This window comes from Sorex araneus, chromosome 2, assembly GCF_027595985.1.
Source record: "Sorex araneus isolate mSorAra2 chromosome 2, mSorAra2.pri, whole genome shotgun sequence".
Lineage (NCBI taxonomy): Eukaryota > Metazoa > Chordata > Mammalia > Eulipotyphla > Soricidae > Sorex > Sorex araneus.
In genome coordinates, this window is record NC_073303.1 from 278,779,720 (window position 1) to 278,793,850 (window position 14,131).

Here is a 14,131-nt window from a genome sequence, read left to right on the forward strand (position 1 = left end):
AATGCAAAGCATGTTCTCAGGCCATATGAGGCTTTTTCTTTTTTTTGCCCTTTCATCTCTTTTGTTTTTGTACCACACCTAACTATGTTCATGGGTCACTACTATTTGAGTTTTGAGTACTATACAGAGTGCAGGTGACCTGCATTTGATCCCCAGCAGAACATTTGAGCACAGCCAGCTGTGGCCTGACCATAAATTAGTTAAAAGAGGGGCCAGAGCAATAGAACAGTGGGTAGGGCATTTGCCTTGCATGCGGCTGACCCAGATTCAATCCCCGGCATCCCATATGGTTCCCCAAGCACCGCCAGGAGTAGTTCCTGAGTGCAGAGCCAGGAGTGACCCCTGAGCATCGCTGGGTGTGACCCCCCCCACACACAAAAAAAAAAGCAAAAACAAAAAAATCTTAAAAGAAGTTGTATTCTTTTTTTTAAAAGAAAGAAATATTAATTGTTCTAGGTTGACCTTCTTTCTCACCCTTCCTCCCTTCTTTTATATACTAGTCTCAGGTAAATGTCCAGTTAAAAAATTTTGTGTTTGTCTTCTCCCATAAGCTCTACAGAACCTTATACTTCCCTTTACAATCTGCGTTACCTTGCTTATTTTAGCAGTTTTGTGCTGAGTGGAAATGTGATGCAGAGTATATCAAGAAAGCATATTCTAGCTATCATTTGCCAAAATTTCTCTGATGAGAACATCTGCAAGATAGATATTATAAATGCTTCTCTTCTAAGTTCTCTCCAGAATTGCTGTGGCAGAAATGGAAAAATACTACTTGGAGAATAATATGCTTGTCGTGACTTTGCTTGTTGCTGCTAATGCTCCTTTATACATGATTACTTTCTGGCTTGATCTTCATCTATCAGAGTTGGGTTTCTTTCTCCAGTACCATGTCTTAACTCAGCCATTGGCTCAAGGGATTACAGAAATGTTATAGCCACTCTATGTGCAGAACTTCTGGGGGCTATTGCTATAACTGAGGAACATATGTAATTCTGGAAAGATTGCATCTGTGACTACATCCAGCGTGTATCTATCTGTCTATATGGCTTGACCTTAGGGTACTATTACCAAGAAGTATATGTGTGGCAACTAAAAGAAGAGTTGGAAGAGGTTGTAAAAGATTGAGATCAAGGTGGCAAGCAGCTTTAGCACAGTGTGGATGAAGATGACTTGAGTATTTTCCTAAGGAATTGTTTGATGAGTAGTTGTTAAAACTGGAAAAGTTGGGGTGTGGATAGGGAGGCTGAGGGGTACTCAATAGATAATGATAAGGGAATCATGGCTGGAGAGATAGTACAGTGGTCATGTGCAACCTGGATTTCATCCTCAGTACCCTGTATGGTCATTCAAGCCCACCAGGAGTGATCCCTGAGCTCAGAGGCAGGAGAAAGCCCTGAGCACAACCAGGTATCGCAAGAAAAAAGCAAAAACGAGAATTGGAATTCAGAATCGAAGCAGAAGAAAACTCCATGAACAGACAAAAAAGAACTCAGAATTCACAGTGAAGCTTCATAAAAGTTCAGGCAGCATGTACTGTAAAACCTGAATAAGGAATTAAGCAGAATGTGCATAGTGTATATCTGCTAAAAGAGAAAATCTGTGAGGAGAAAAACAAGCAAATCACTATAGACACATTTCTAGAAAGTGCTATATCTTTTCTAGAAGAGCCTCAGGAAAATCCTTTAGAATGTATTTTAGAAGAAGGCATTGGTATTATAGGGAATGACAATTCCTTGAATTGCCCCTCAGTGGGATGATACGTCAAGGTAGGGGAAAATGATGTTGATCGCAACCTTGTATGGGCTTATTTAATCTTAATGCATATGTTTTATTTTAGTTTTAAAATGGGACCCAGCCCCAGTACCGACCTCCACTACCCAACCGCTACCACTCTCCAGGCCGCTTTCCGGACACATTATAAAACACTTCCTACCAATTTTCTATAATTACCACACCATATTTGGTGAGCGATAGCACAGCAGGTAGGGCATTTGCCTTGCACGTGGCCGACCTGGGTTCAATTCTTCCGTCCCTCTCGGAGAGCCTGGCAAGCTACCGAGAGTATCCCACCCACATGGCAGAGCCTGGCAAGCTCCCCGTGGCGTATTCGATATGCCAAAAAGACAAGTCTCACAGTGGAGATATTACCGGTGCCTACTCAAGCAAATTGTTGAACAACTGGAGGACAATGCTATATTTGGTGGGGTTCAGATACTAGGCAACAAATCATAAAGAATTTTTATACATGCACACGCACACTTCTTAGAGAGCCAGCTACCAAGAGTATTCCACCCGCATGGGCAGAGCCTGGCAAGCTACCCGTGCCCTATTCGATATGCCAAAAACAGTAACGATAGGTCTCATTCCCCTGACCCTGAAAGAGTCCTCCAGTCGTTGGGAAAGACAAGTAAGGAGAGGTTGCTAAAATCTCAGGGCTGGGAGGAAGAGACATTACTGGTGCCCGCTCAAGTAAATCTACATAAAACGGGATGACAGTGACAGTGGCATATGTTTTTTTTTTAGTTTTAAAATGGAAATTTAAAAAGTAAACACCCAAAATTTAGAAGCAGGACAAAGCTTATAGAACAAGGATTAAAAGAAAATATTTTTGTTGTGATTTTAGCTATTATTTTAAAGAATCAAAAGATAAAATAGATTTAAAAGTATATAATATTAAAAGGTTGTTAAGGTAAGCTCAGGTTAATTTGTATTTGAATTGTAGTGTAGCCTAAGCATGCAATGTTTATATGGTCTGTGGTTTTATCCGTAACGTCCAGCCACCACTGTCACCCATAGTAGCATACCACCCTGCAAAGCCGTCTTAGCAAATGTTTGCTTAGACATGTAATTGTATTTTCTTTTAGTATTCACTGTATGGGCTGGAGCGATAGCACAGTGGTAGGGCATTCACCTTGCATGAAGCCGACCCGGGTTCTATTCCTTCACCCCTCTCAGAGAGCCTGGCAAGCTACCGAGAGTATCGCACCCACACGGCAGAGCCTGGCAGGCTACCCGTGGTGCATTCATTATGCCCAAAACTGTAACAATAAGTCTCACGATCAGACATTACTGGTGCCCACTCGAGCAAATCGATGAGCAATGGGATGACAGTGATTCACCGTACATTTATTTTGTTTCATAATTTTTGCAGATTTTACAAAAAAATGGGTGGTGGCCATTTTGTGGGAAAAACATTTTTAATTAACAAACCGTGGTTTACAGAGTTGTTCAAGTTATAGTTGTTTCAGGCTTAGAACATTCCAGTACCAATTCCATCACCAATGTCCCCAGGTACCCTTCCAACCCCCCCCCCCCCAACCTGACTGTCCTTAGCAGGCATATAACATTTATTTTATGTTATTTGCCCCAACAAAACTTAAAGGAAATTGTAAAAGGAGTTATCGGAAGATAATAAAAGTCAATCTGTGGTGATAGTTGTATTTTTACCTTTGTTAATCTAGCTGAGGGCAAGCATGTACACCATTAGTGATTGCCAAACGCAACACCACATTTGGGGAATGTCTCCTGTCCTTAAGAGGCGCTCTTTTAACGTTTTGCGAAACTAGTTTCAAGGATATGAATTCCTTAAGTTTGCTGTTGTCTGTTCATGAAACTATGTATTATTCCTTCAAGTTAGAATGTTAATATAATTAGGATACAATATTCTTGGTGGGGTGTTCATTTCATTGAGTTTTTGTACTATATCCTTCCATGGTCTTTTGGCTCACTGAGTTTTATTTGATAGATCTGCTTTACATCTTATGGACTTTTTGTTTGTTCTTTTTTAAATTTTTTTCTTATCTTGCTGTGTTCAATATTCAGTATCTTTGAATTTTCTCACTTAGAATATAATCTCACTTTGACTATAGTAATTAGTCTTGGGCTTTTGTTAGGTCTGTTTTTGCTGAAACCATTTGGGTCTCTTGGATCTTAGTATCTTTATTCCTCAACTCTGAAAATTCTTATCAATGGATTCTTTATTGTTTTTTCATCACATTTGCTTTCCTGTTCTTCAGGGATTCCTCTTGAACTCATTCCATAGTTTTCAGATATGCTCTCATTTCTTTTCACACTGTTTTCCACCTTCTGCTCTTTACTCATAGTTTATTTCTTCTCATCTTGTAGGCCCTTGATCTTTTTGGCTCAGCTGCTCTTACCTGCTATTCAGAGCTTCCGTTGAGGTTTTAATATTTTTATATCACCATTTCACATAAAATGTTTTTATATCACCATTTCAAATTATTGCAGTTTTTTTTTTCTCATTTCAGGCCATATACTTGTGTTTCGCTACCTTTGCCATCGTTTCCTTGATTCATTAAACATCCTGAACATGTCAGTAAAGTCACTGTCAGAGAGTTTACTGAGGTAGCTGGTATTGTTTCTGTCTCTGGTGACAATTATTTTCGCTTATTGAGCTTGGTGCATTTCTACATGTTTTCCCTATTGGTTTTCTGTTGATGGGGTGAGTCTTTGTAGTTCGACTCCCTGAAAGATGCTGAGGGATTTGGCTGGAGGCTCTTTTTCTTCTGCCCATCTTCACCGAATGTCAGGAAGCAAAACTACGAGCATCGAGCACCGTGTAATTGTTGAGTAGCTCTGTCAGGCAGCTGCTTATGCAGCCGTGCACTTCAGGAGCTGTGGTGGAGGCTGTTGGCATCTAACTGGAAGGGAGGGCCTCTGCCGCTTGTTCTGGTGGAGGCAAACTTACCTGCAATAAGGGAGCAGCAGGCAAAAGGTTAGGGAAGCTTTTTTAAATGTAGTATTATGGGAGCAGGGGAAACAGTTAGACAGTGACAGTGGTTTCCTGGTGAGATACCTTACTGTTACATTATTGCGGTAAATAGTTGTGCAGAAAAACAGTTGTGTTTCAGTTATGGTTTGCAACATATTCACTTACTCTATTGACTGTAAACATGGGTGCTTAGATGTTAATGGACAAGATTTATGTGTGTGTTTGTGTGTTAACCATTTTTAGAGTACTTTTAGGTTTACAACTAAGTTGAAAGGAAATGACAAAGATTTCCCATATACATGCAGGGGCATTCCCATTGCCCCCCCTTCCCCCCCACATTACTAACATTACAGAGAGTATTTTTCAGTATGCATGAATGGGCATTAACATTAAAATATTATAATCAACAAAGTCCATTGTTTGCCTTTGAATTCTTATTATTATGGAGTCCCCAGATTTGGATAAATGTCTAATAATATATGTTCTCCCTCCCACCAGTTACATTATTTTCTTAACCCTTTTTCTGCTTGCAGCCCTTTTCACCCAAGAGATTTTTATGCTGCCCCAGGTAGATGAAAGAGGTATACAAATCATACATTTACTGATTTTTTTTTCTTTTTGGGTGACACCCGGTGATGCATAGGGGTCACTCCTGGCTCATGCACTCAGGAACTACTCCTGGTGGTGCCCAGGGGACCATATGGGATGTTGGGAATCGAACCCGGGTCGGCCTCGTGCAAGGCAAATGCCCTACCCGCTGTGCTCTCGCTCCAGCCCCTGCTGATAAATTTTTATGAGTTTTATTTTCTTTATTTTTATCAGTTGTGTTTCTGAGACTTACAGTGCTAATAATGATGGTTTCCCATGCACATAATTCTAACACCACATCCATCACTTATATATTTATTTCCGTACAAATGTTATTTAACTCTTAAATAAATGTTACATAAATGTTATGTAACAATATCATCTGAATAAACACTTTTTTGTGGGGGGGGGGTTGAGTCACACCCAGTGATGCACAGGGGTTACTCCTGGCTCATGCACTCAGGAATTACTCCTGGCGGTGCTCAGGGGACCATATGGGATGCTGGGATTAGAACCTGGGTCAGCCACATGCAAGGCAAACGCCCTACCCGCTGTGCTATTGCTCCAGCCCCAATAAACACTTGACTTTTACACAAGTAAGACATCTCTTACTTTTTTTTTTAATTAACCCATTTATTATAGCCTAGCAGTGCTTCTGATGGCAGATCTACTGGTCTTTCAGTTCCTTCAGTCTTCTGATGGCAGATTTGACTGTGACAGCAGAAGTGGTATTGTAGGTCCAGGCGCCCTCAGCGACGGTTTTCATGCAGGAACCACAGTGCCAAATGCCTACGGCCCGTCTCTTCATCTTGGTCTTGCCGAAGAAGGAGCACATGTACTTGTTGTGCTGGCTGATCTTCTCCACCATCATCCAGGGGGAGGCGCCGCAATGTGTCCCATACTTACCCACGATCCCCACCTTCTTGGTGCGTTTAGCCATCGAGCTGCCACCTGGCCCAGGACGCAGAGTCTTACAATTTTTTTATGAGATAGTCTCATGTTGGTGTGTAAGTGAATGTATAAGTGACATAATAGAGTATTTTCCTTTCTCTGAGCATGATGCCCTCAGAATTTAAAATTTTTTTCATATTTACAAGTTTACTTATTTGTCTTATTTAATTTTCATTGCCATAGTTTATAATACTGTTGATGGATGATAGGGTATCTTGCGCACAATATTCCAGCATCGTGCCCTACACCTATGTCTACTCCCCCATTCAACCCCTTTTATCTTAAACTCAGTTCATGTTCTGTTGCCTTTGGGGATTTATTTCTTCACTATGTTTATATCCCACTTATTAGATCATTTTAAATCTGTCCCTTTCTTTTGACTGACTTCACTCAGCATGATCTCTATAGACCCATCCATGTAGCAGCAGATGGCCTGATTTTGTCTTTTCTTATATCCAAGTGATGAATAGTGCTGCATTTTTTTTTAATCTTCCTATTGTCTCTTTATCTTACTTGAGGAAGTTTTTGCTAACTCTTTACCCATTTTTTGGATGGTTGTGATGTTTTTATCTTGTTTAACAAGTCACTGATTAATTAACTAATTTGGTTTTTATTTGGGGGCCACACTTATGGTGCTCAGGAGTTACTCCTGGCTCTGCATTTGGGAATCAATTCATGGCAGGTTTGGAAGACCGTGGGATGCCAGGAATTGAACTGAGTTGAGTGTGTGCTAGGCAAGTGCTCTACCTTCTGTACTATCTATCTCTCTGGTCCCACAAGTGATTTATCTATCTTGGGTAACCCTTTGTCACATGAGTGTTGGGCATATATTTTCTCCCTATTTGTGGGGTATCTTTTTTATTTTGGTCATTGGTTGTTTGTTTTGTGTTATTTTTTTTCATCTTTGGTCTTACCTGGTGGTGCTCAGGGCTTATTCCTGGCTCAGCTTAGGGGATCACATGATATAGGATGCCTGCAATCTAACCAATGTCAGTTATGTGGAAGGTAAGTACCCTAACTACTGTTCTATTTCTCCAGTTCTGGTCATCCTTTCTTTTGTGGGACAGAATCTTCTTAATTTAATGTGGTCACTTGTTTATCTTTGCTTTTGTTTCCTTGATTAATAGAATTGAATTGCTGAAGATAGTTGTAGAGTCAGTGTAGTAAGGGTTCTACACATGTTTTCCTCAGTTTATGTATTTAAGTCTTACACTGAGGTCTTCACTCCATTTTCAATTGGCTTGTATGCATGGCATGAGATGGGTCTAGGTTCATTGTTTTTTCCCCATGCGATTGGGCTAGTTCTCTCTACATCATTTGTTGAAGATGCATTCCTTGCTTCACTTTATACTCTGCTTCATTTTTGAAGATTTGATCTTTCCATTTTGGGGACCACACCCAGTAGTATTTGTCTTATTTGATTTTCTTATTTAATTTGGTAACTATGTGATGTCATACTGAACTCAGGATTCCCACATGGAAACTGTATATACTTCAGCCCTTTGAATTGTTTATCTCCCCAAACTCTGATAAACTTTCTTAATTCTTCCTCTCTCCTACTCTGTTGCATAATTTCAGTTGATTTTATGTTATAACTCATTATTATTATTATTATTATTATTATTATTATTATTATTATTATTATGGGGGCTGTACCTGTTGGACTCAGGGCTAACTTCTCATTCTGTACTCAGGAGGATCTCCAGTGCTTGAGGGTCTGTATGCAGTACCAGGGTTGAACCTGGGTTGGCTGGGCACACAGAAGTGCTTTAACCATTTCGCTGTTTACTGGGCCAATTTTTTGTTTTTTTGTATTGTAAAATTTAACACTTCTCCTGATCTTACAGTGAACTAAAGGAAACTCTTATGGTTTTCAACTTCTTACCTGTGGATTGGCACTAGTTTATGCTTCAAGGCTTGAAAACCATTATAGTTATGTTATAGTTGCTTTACAGTGGACCTATATGATTATTCCTGTGTACTGGCACTGATCTTCGACCTGTCATTGAAAATCATTGCCTTAAATTTGCTACTTAGAATTATATTAAATTTTCCTGTATATGAGAATAACCTTATTAATGCAGCACTATGGTGGCAGAATACCCCAATTTTTTGTTGTTGTTGTTTAGAATTTTTGCTAGAATTTTTGCTGGATCATTTTCATATCCTCTTAAGTTTTATATTTTTTAATATCTTAAATTTATCCAGTAGATTTTTTAATAGTAAACAAGATACTCATTTATGGTCAGGGTAGCTCTGTATTCAGGAGTCATTCCTGGTGGTGCTCAAGGCACCATATGCAGTGCTATGTATGAAACTAAGATCTGCCTTGTGCAAAGCAAACACCTTAGTCCTTGTATACCCTCTTTCCCATCTCATTTACTTTTTTTTTTTTTTTTTTTACATATTGTCAAATGCCAAAAATCTCTTTGGTTGTAGAGACAGTACAGAGGCTGGATGCCTACCCTGCTCATGGCCAACCCAGGTTTGATCCCTAGTACCTTGTAGTATCCCCCGAGCTGCCAGAAGTAATACCTGAGCGCCATAGGTGTGGTCCATAAGCAAAAAAGATAATAATAAAAATTTCTTTGCTACATTTATCTTGTGAGACTTTTCTATTTTTAATCTTTTGCAGTACTTTAGGAGACATTGTTACATTTTCTTATCAACAATAGAGAGGAAGCATCTTTACAAATACTGTTAATTTTGGCATTAAAAAGTTGGCATTTTTCAAATAGTTCCCATAAAAACTATGAAGATTTAGGTTACATATTTGTCTTGTTCCTTTTTTCAGTTTAAATATTTTATGTATTTTTTTTAAAAATCATTGTCTTTATAGTTTTTCTCTTTATATAATGTTTAATTTAACCCTAGTTTTCCTAGAAAATTTTAATTTAATTAAACTTGTCTGATAAATTTTATAAGATACTTTCTTGATGTCCAGTAATAAACCAGCATTCTATTTCACCTTGGTTGATTAATCTTTTTATTCTGTTATAATAAGACATGTTTATATTACTGGAACAAACTTTGTTAAATATGCTGTGCATTCTTTTTATGGACTACTGATAAATCTGTTTTTCTGACACACTGTATACATAAGAAAACTTAGTTATTTTGTGTGTTTTGTTTTCACATCATGCTTTGACTCTTACAATTTGTGGTTTACTAATTGAATTCACTTTTAATATGAAAACAACGAATCCTGTTCTAGAGAGTAGGGTAGGCTTTTCTTGTCCATGGCCAACTGCAGTTTGGTCTCCAGCACCCCTTTGTGGTCTCCTTGGCCTCACCAGGATGATCCCTGAGCTCAGGGCCCTGATCATCCTAGGTCTGATCCCAAATCAAGCACTCCCCTCCCAAAACAAACAACTCCAAAGTTAGATCTTGTCTTACTTGGTTATGGAAAACTAATTTCAGGTAAGTAATTTCCTTTTTCTAATAGACACGGAAAATCACACATTAAAATGTATTTATTTGGTATAATATCAATTGTTTTTGAAGTTTTAATTCTTTTTTCCCCACAGTCCGTGGTCGATGACTGGATTGAATCATATAAACAAGACAGGGACATCGCACTTCTGGATTTAATCAACTTTTTTATCCAGTGTTCAGGATGTCGAGGTACAGAATGTCGGATTAATGATTTCCATTGATCCTGTCTGTCCAGCAGTGTCACATTTACTTCACTTTCCCTTAGTCATATATAATTTTTGTTAGAATTACAACTAATTTTTTTTGGATGGGTAAAATTAAGTTGTTTAAGAAGATCTCATTTTGTTTCAGTTCAATTTTGCTGCTATGAGTTTTCTTAATATTTTCAAATTTTGAAAGAAAAATTCATTGAGTTTTAGATTATATGTTTCCATAATTAATATTTGTGCATACACTATATATTGGAATTGATGATGGTTGGTAGTGTCTACTATATAAAAAAAAATTAGTGTTAGAATATGTATACTTTTTAAAGGAGGCTATCATATTGAGAACCAATCAGGAAATAGACTAGTAGTAGTTTATAAAATGCCTAGTCTTAAAAGAATAGTAAAATGGTTAAAATTTAGTGACTTGATTCTGTGCCAAACTATGTGTTAATACATTAGCTTATTTAATATTGCTAAGAATCCTGTCAGATATGATCTTGAATCACAAAAATAAGAACTAAAGGACTTAGTGTATTTGGTGCTGTTACGCACTTGAAATGCCTGCAACTGAGTCAGCCTTGTTTCAGTTTGCTGTCTGATTGCCTAAGTACAGGACTTTATTGGAATGACAAGGATGTACTTTTGGTCTAGTTTGCGCTGTGTCTTGTGTGAATTGGAAGATATATGTAAGGAAATGCATGTCAGAAGAAGCAACCGCTGTGTTTGATAACTGATTTTAGGCAAAGGGAATGTTAGAGGAAGAAGAAAGGAAATAGCAATTTACTGACACATTGTAGACCTTCAGTAGAATTTATGACTGAATCCTAGAGCATAGAAAGTATTGAGGAGAATGGTGTAAAATTTAGCTTTTGAAGAAAAGCTTTTGGCTATTTTACATCTTAAAATGATCCAGCCAAAGCATTGAGACATATGCTTTATATATATATTTTTTTCTAATCTACTTAAGTGTTCCTTTGTGTTAGATTTCAATTATAAATAGACTGGTAGTCTTAAAATTTTTTTCTTTTGTAATTCAGTTTTAGAATCAGAATTCACTTTAAAGTTGTAAAACAAAATGACACTATCACTCTTTTTCCTCCACAGAATTTAATTTGTTAAATGCCCATCTTCTGTCTGTCCATCTAATTTTCTACTTCTAAGTGGACATAGTCTCCCATGACACAAAAATTGTAGTGCATAGGAGTTTTCTAAGCTGTTATGTATCATCAGTATTATTCGTATGTATGGACATTAGTGTATTTAATAACTAGTCTGTGTCAATGACTTATATGATTTGTGGTCTTTTGCTATTACGGAGTGTAATAGTGTGTATATCTGATTTACTTTTCTATAAAAGTGTGTCTATAGAGAGGTGTATTTACTTGATAATAGATATTGCCAAATTTCCTCCTATAAGAATTATACCCATGTGTCCTTCCTTCTGTTGTATATGAGAATATTTATTTTGTTTTAGTACAGTGTATTTAACGTGTTTGAGTGTTGATCTTACCAATGATTTTAAAATAAGATTTCAAGTTTTTTTGTGTGTTTTTTTTTCTTTTTCTGGGTCACACCTGGCAATGCTCAGGGGTTACTCCTGGCTCTGCACTCAGGAATTACTACTGGCGGTGCTCAGGGAACCAGATGGGAAGCTGGGAATCAAACCCGGCTTGGCTTCGTGCAAGGCAAACGCCCTACCCGCTGTGCTATCACTCCAGCCCCTCAAGTTATTTTTAAGTCATTGTGATTTTTAGAAGTCAGGGGGAAGTTTACATCACAAAACAACCATTTCAAAGTGTACAATTCATTATTTAATGTGTTCACATTTCTGTGCAGCCATCGCTATAGCATCAGATACTTTCAAATGCTCTGAAAAATGCCTAAGATCGAGTAATCTTTATTTTTTTCTCTGTCCTCCTAACCCCACGATAAGCATCAGTCAGCTTTCAGCTTTTATGAATTTGCCTCTTCTAATCATTTTATATAAACGGAGCTATACAGTTTTTTTTTTTTTTGCTCTGATTTCTTTTCAGTCAGCGGTGCTTTTTTAAGTTTATCCAAGCTTGTATTCATGAATCATTTTCAGCCATGTCTGTAGTATCATTTGTCTGTCTCTGTTGTGTGTTCATTTAAATATCAGGTGTTTTCCCCCCTTTTTTTTGTTACAAATAGTAAAGTTGTTTTTATATATTTTGAATACTGAATATTAGATGCATAGCTTGTCACTATTATATTCTACAAGTTGGTTTTTTTCCCCACTAAGTTAACAAAAGTTTTGGTTTGAGAGCCATTTTTGTCTTTATTTTTGTTTTGTTTTTTTGCTTTTTTTTTGGGTCACACCCGGCGATGCACAGGGGTTACTCCCGGCTCTGCACTCAGGAATTACCCCTGGCCATGCTCAGGAGACCATATGGGATGCTGGGATTCGAACCCAGGTCGGCCGCGTGCAAGGCAAATGCCCTACCCGCTGTGCTATCGCTCCAGCCCGTCTTTATTTTTGATGAATTCTCTTACTGCTTGTCCTTTCCTCTTTTGAGCATCTTTCTCTTTTTTTTTTCCTTTGGGACATACCTGGGAATGCACAGGGGTTACTCCTGACTTCTGCACTCAGGAATTACTCCTGGCAGTGCTCGGGTGACCATATGGAGTGCTGGGAACTGAACCTGGATCTGCCGCATACAAGGCAAATGCCCTACCGGCTGTGCTGTCTCTCCAGCCCCATCTTAATATTTCTTAAAAAGGCATTTAAAAACTTTTTTATGTGAATCCATACATTGCACATTCTATTATTATGATTAACAGAAAAAGCATGTTGTACCTCACTTTAAAATATTCAAAATATTCAGAAATAGTAAGAAGTAAATATTTAACCAAACTATTCCCCCTCCACCTCCACCCTCATTGGAGGTAGAGGTTGTCTTCTCAAGTGGTGCTTAGGATGCCCAGGGGGCCCTGTCTAGTGATTCTCAGCCAGCTGCTCTGGTGGTTTAGTGGGATCACCTAAGGACACATTGCTGTTTGGGTAATGCAGTGCTGAGGGATTACTCAGGCCATTCCAGAAGTGCTTTGGTGATCATGTCTGTGGCACCATTTGTTAACAGAGATTGAACTAGACCCTTGTACTATTTCTCTGGACCTTGTCAGCAGATCTTAAAAACATGGAAGAGAACTACAGATTGCAAAATAAACTTAAATACTATTTTCGCTGTCGGTTTGATAAAAGTTATAACTCTTGTTTCACTTGGCTTTCAAGGAATAGGCAATGTTCAGTTGTTTGTTGGACAACAAATAGTTAATCACGCATGGAAAGAAATTTGGGAGTATATATATATCTACACTCCATTTGTTTTTATCTTTTAGTTCACCCATTTTCTATAACTTTGACATGAAGTTTTCCCTCTAGAATTAGGGAAAAAGTCCAGAGGGTTATACAAGTGTGATAATTATTTGTAGTTCAAAAATATTAGAAAACTTAAATACCTGTGTAGAATAGTGGGTTGAATAAAGTGTCTGATAGCCACACAGTGGAAGTTTGTGGCACTGTAGAAAATAATTGCATCTCTGTGGGTTGCTGTCAGGTGATCTTCAGAGTACATTACTATGAGCAAAATGCAAACTGAAAAAAAGATTATATAAAATATGCACATTGTTCAGGGAGAGAAAATATAAATAATGGAGCAAAAAGAAAAACAAGATAAAGGTGAGAGTTATGAGATTGGGTTATTTTCAAGATGTGTGACTATTGAAATGAAGGGAAAAGTTTAGAGGGGATTTGGGTGTAAAGGAATAATACTTAATTTGAATTTACTCTTTGAGTAGTCCTGATTTTTAGAATTATCCTGATGTTTCATATATTTGAAAAAATAAAAAGAAGGAAAGTTCTATAATTTTAGGTGCAGACAAAAATTAATGAACCGTATCATGTATAAAGGGTATAAAGACTAAAATAACTTATGAATCAGTGCTTAAACTATAAAACTAATAGGAAAAAGTGAGTTATAAGTGCAATAGTTAGCTGGTTTCAAATTTTTCCATTTGAGTAGGGGGGGTGTCTCAAAGGACTGTTTAACGACATCCTGACCACTACATGCTAAATGCCAGTAGTACCCCTTGTATAACTTTATTGCTTAAATTTATGGGGTAGGGAGGGAGAGGACAGAGTAAAGACAGAACTCTACGTATGTATCAGTGGTGAGTGAATTTATAACTTTTTAAT

At 37.8% G+C, this 14,131-nt stretch overlaps 2 protein-coding genes across 3 annotated transcripts in view; one reads left to right on the forward strand and one right to left on the reverse strand.

Moving 5' to 3' along the window:
• STAG1 (stromal antigen 1) overlaps nucleotides 1-14,131 on the forward strand; it is a 335,329-nt gene that overhangs the window by 142,713 nt on the left and 178,485 nt on the right. For both annotated transcript variants that reach the window (XM_004602955.2, XM_055127095.1), the window contains one exon: nucleotides 9,799-9,895. In XM_004602955.2, coding sequence (XP_004603012.1) covers nucleotides 9,799-9,895 — 97 coding nt within the window. The remainder of the gene's footprint in view (nucleotides 1-9,798; nucleotides 9,896-14,131) is intronic.
• On the reverse strand, nucleotides 5,978-6,260 carry LOC101546261 (60S ribosomal protein L37a-like). The gene has a single exon (XM_004602954.2). It carries the CDS (start codon nucleotides 6,258-6,260, stop codon nucleotides 5,988-5,990), a length of 273 nt encoding a protein of 90 aa, XP_004603011.1. The 3' UTR covers nucleotides 5,978-5,987.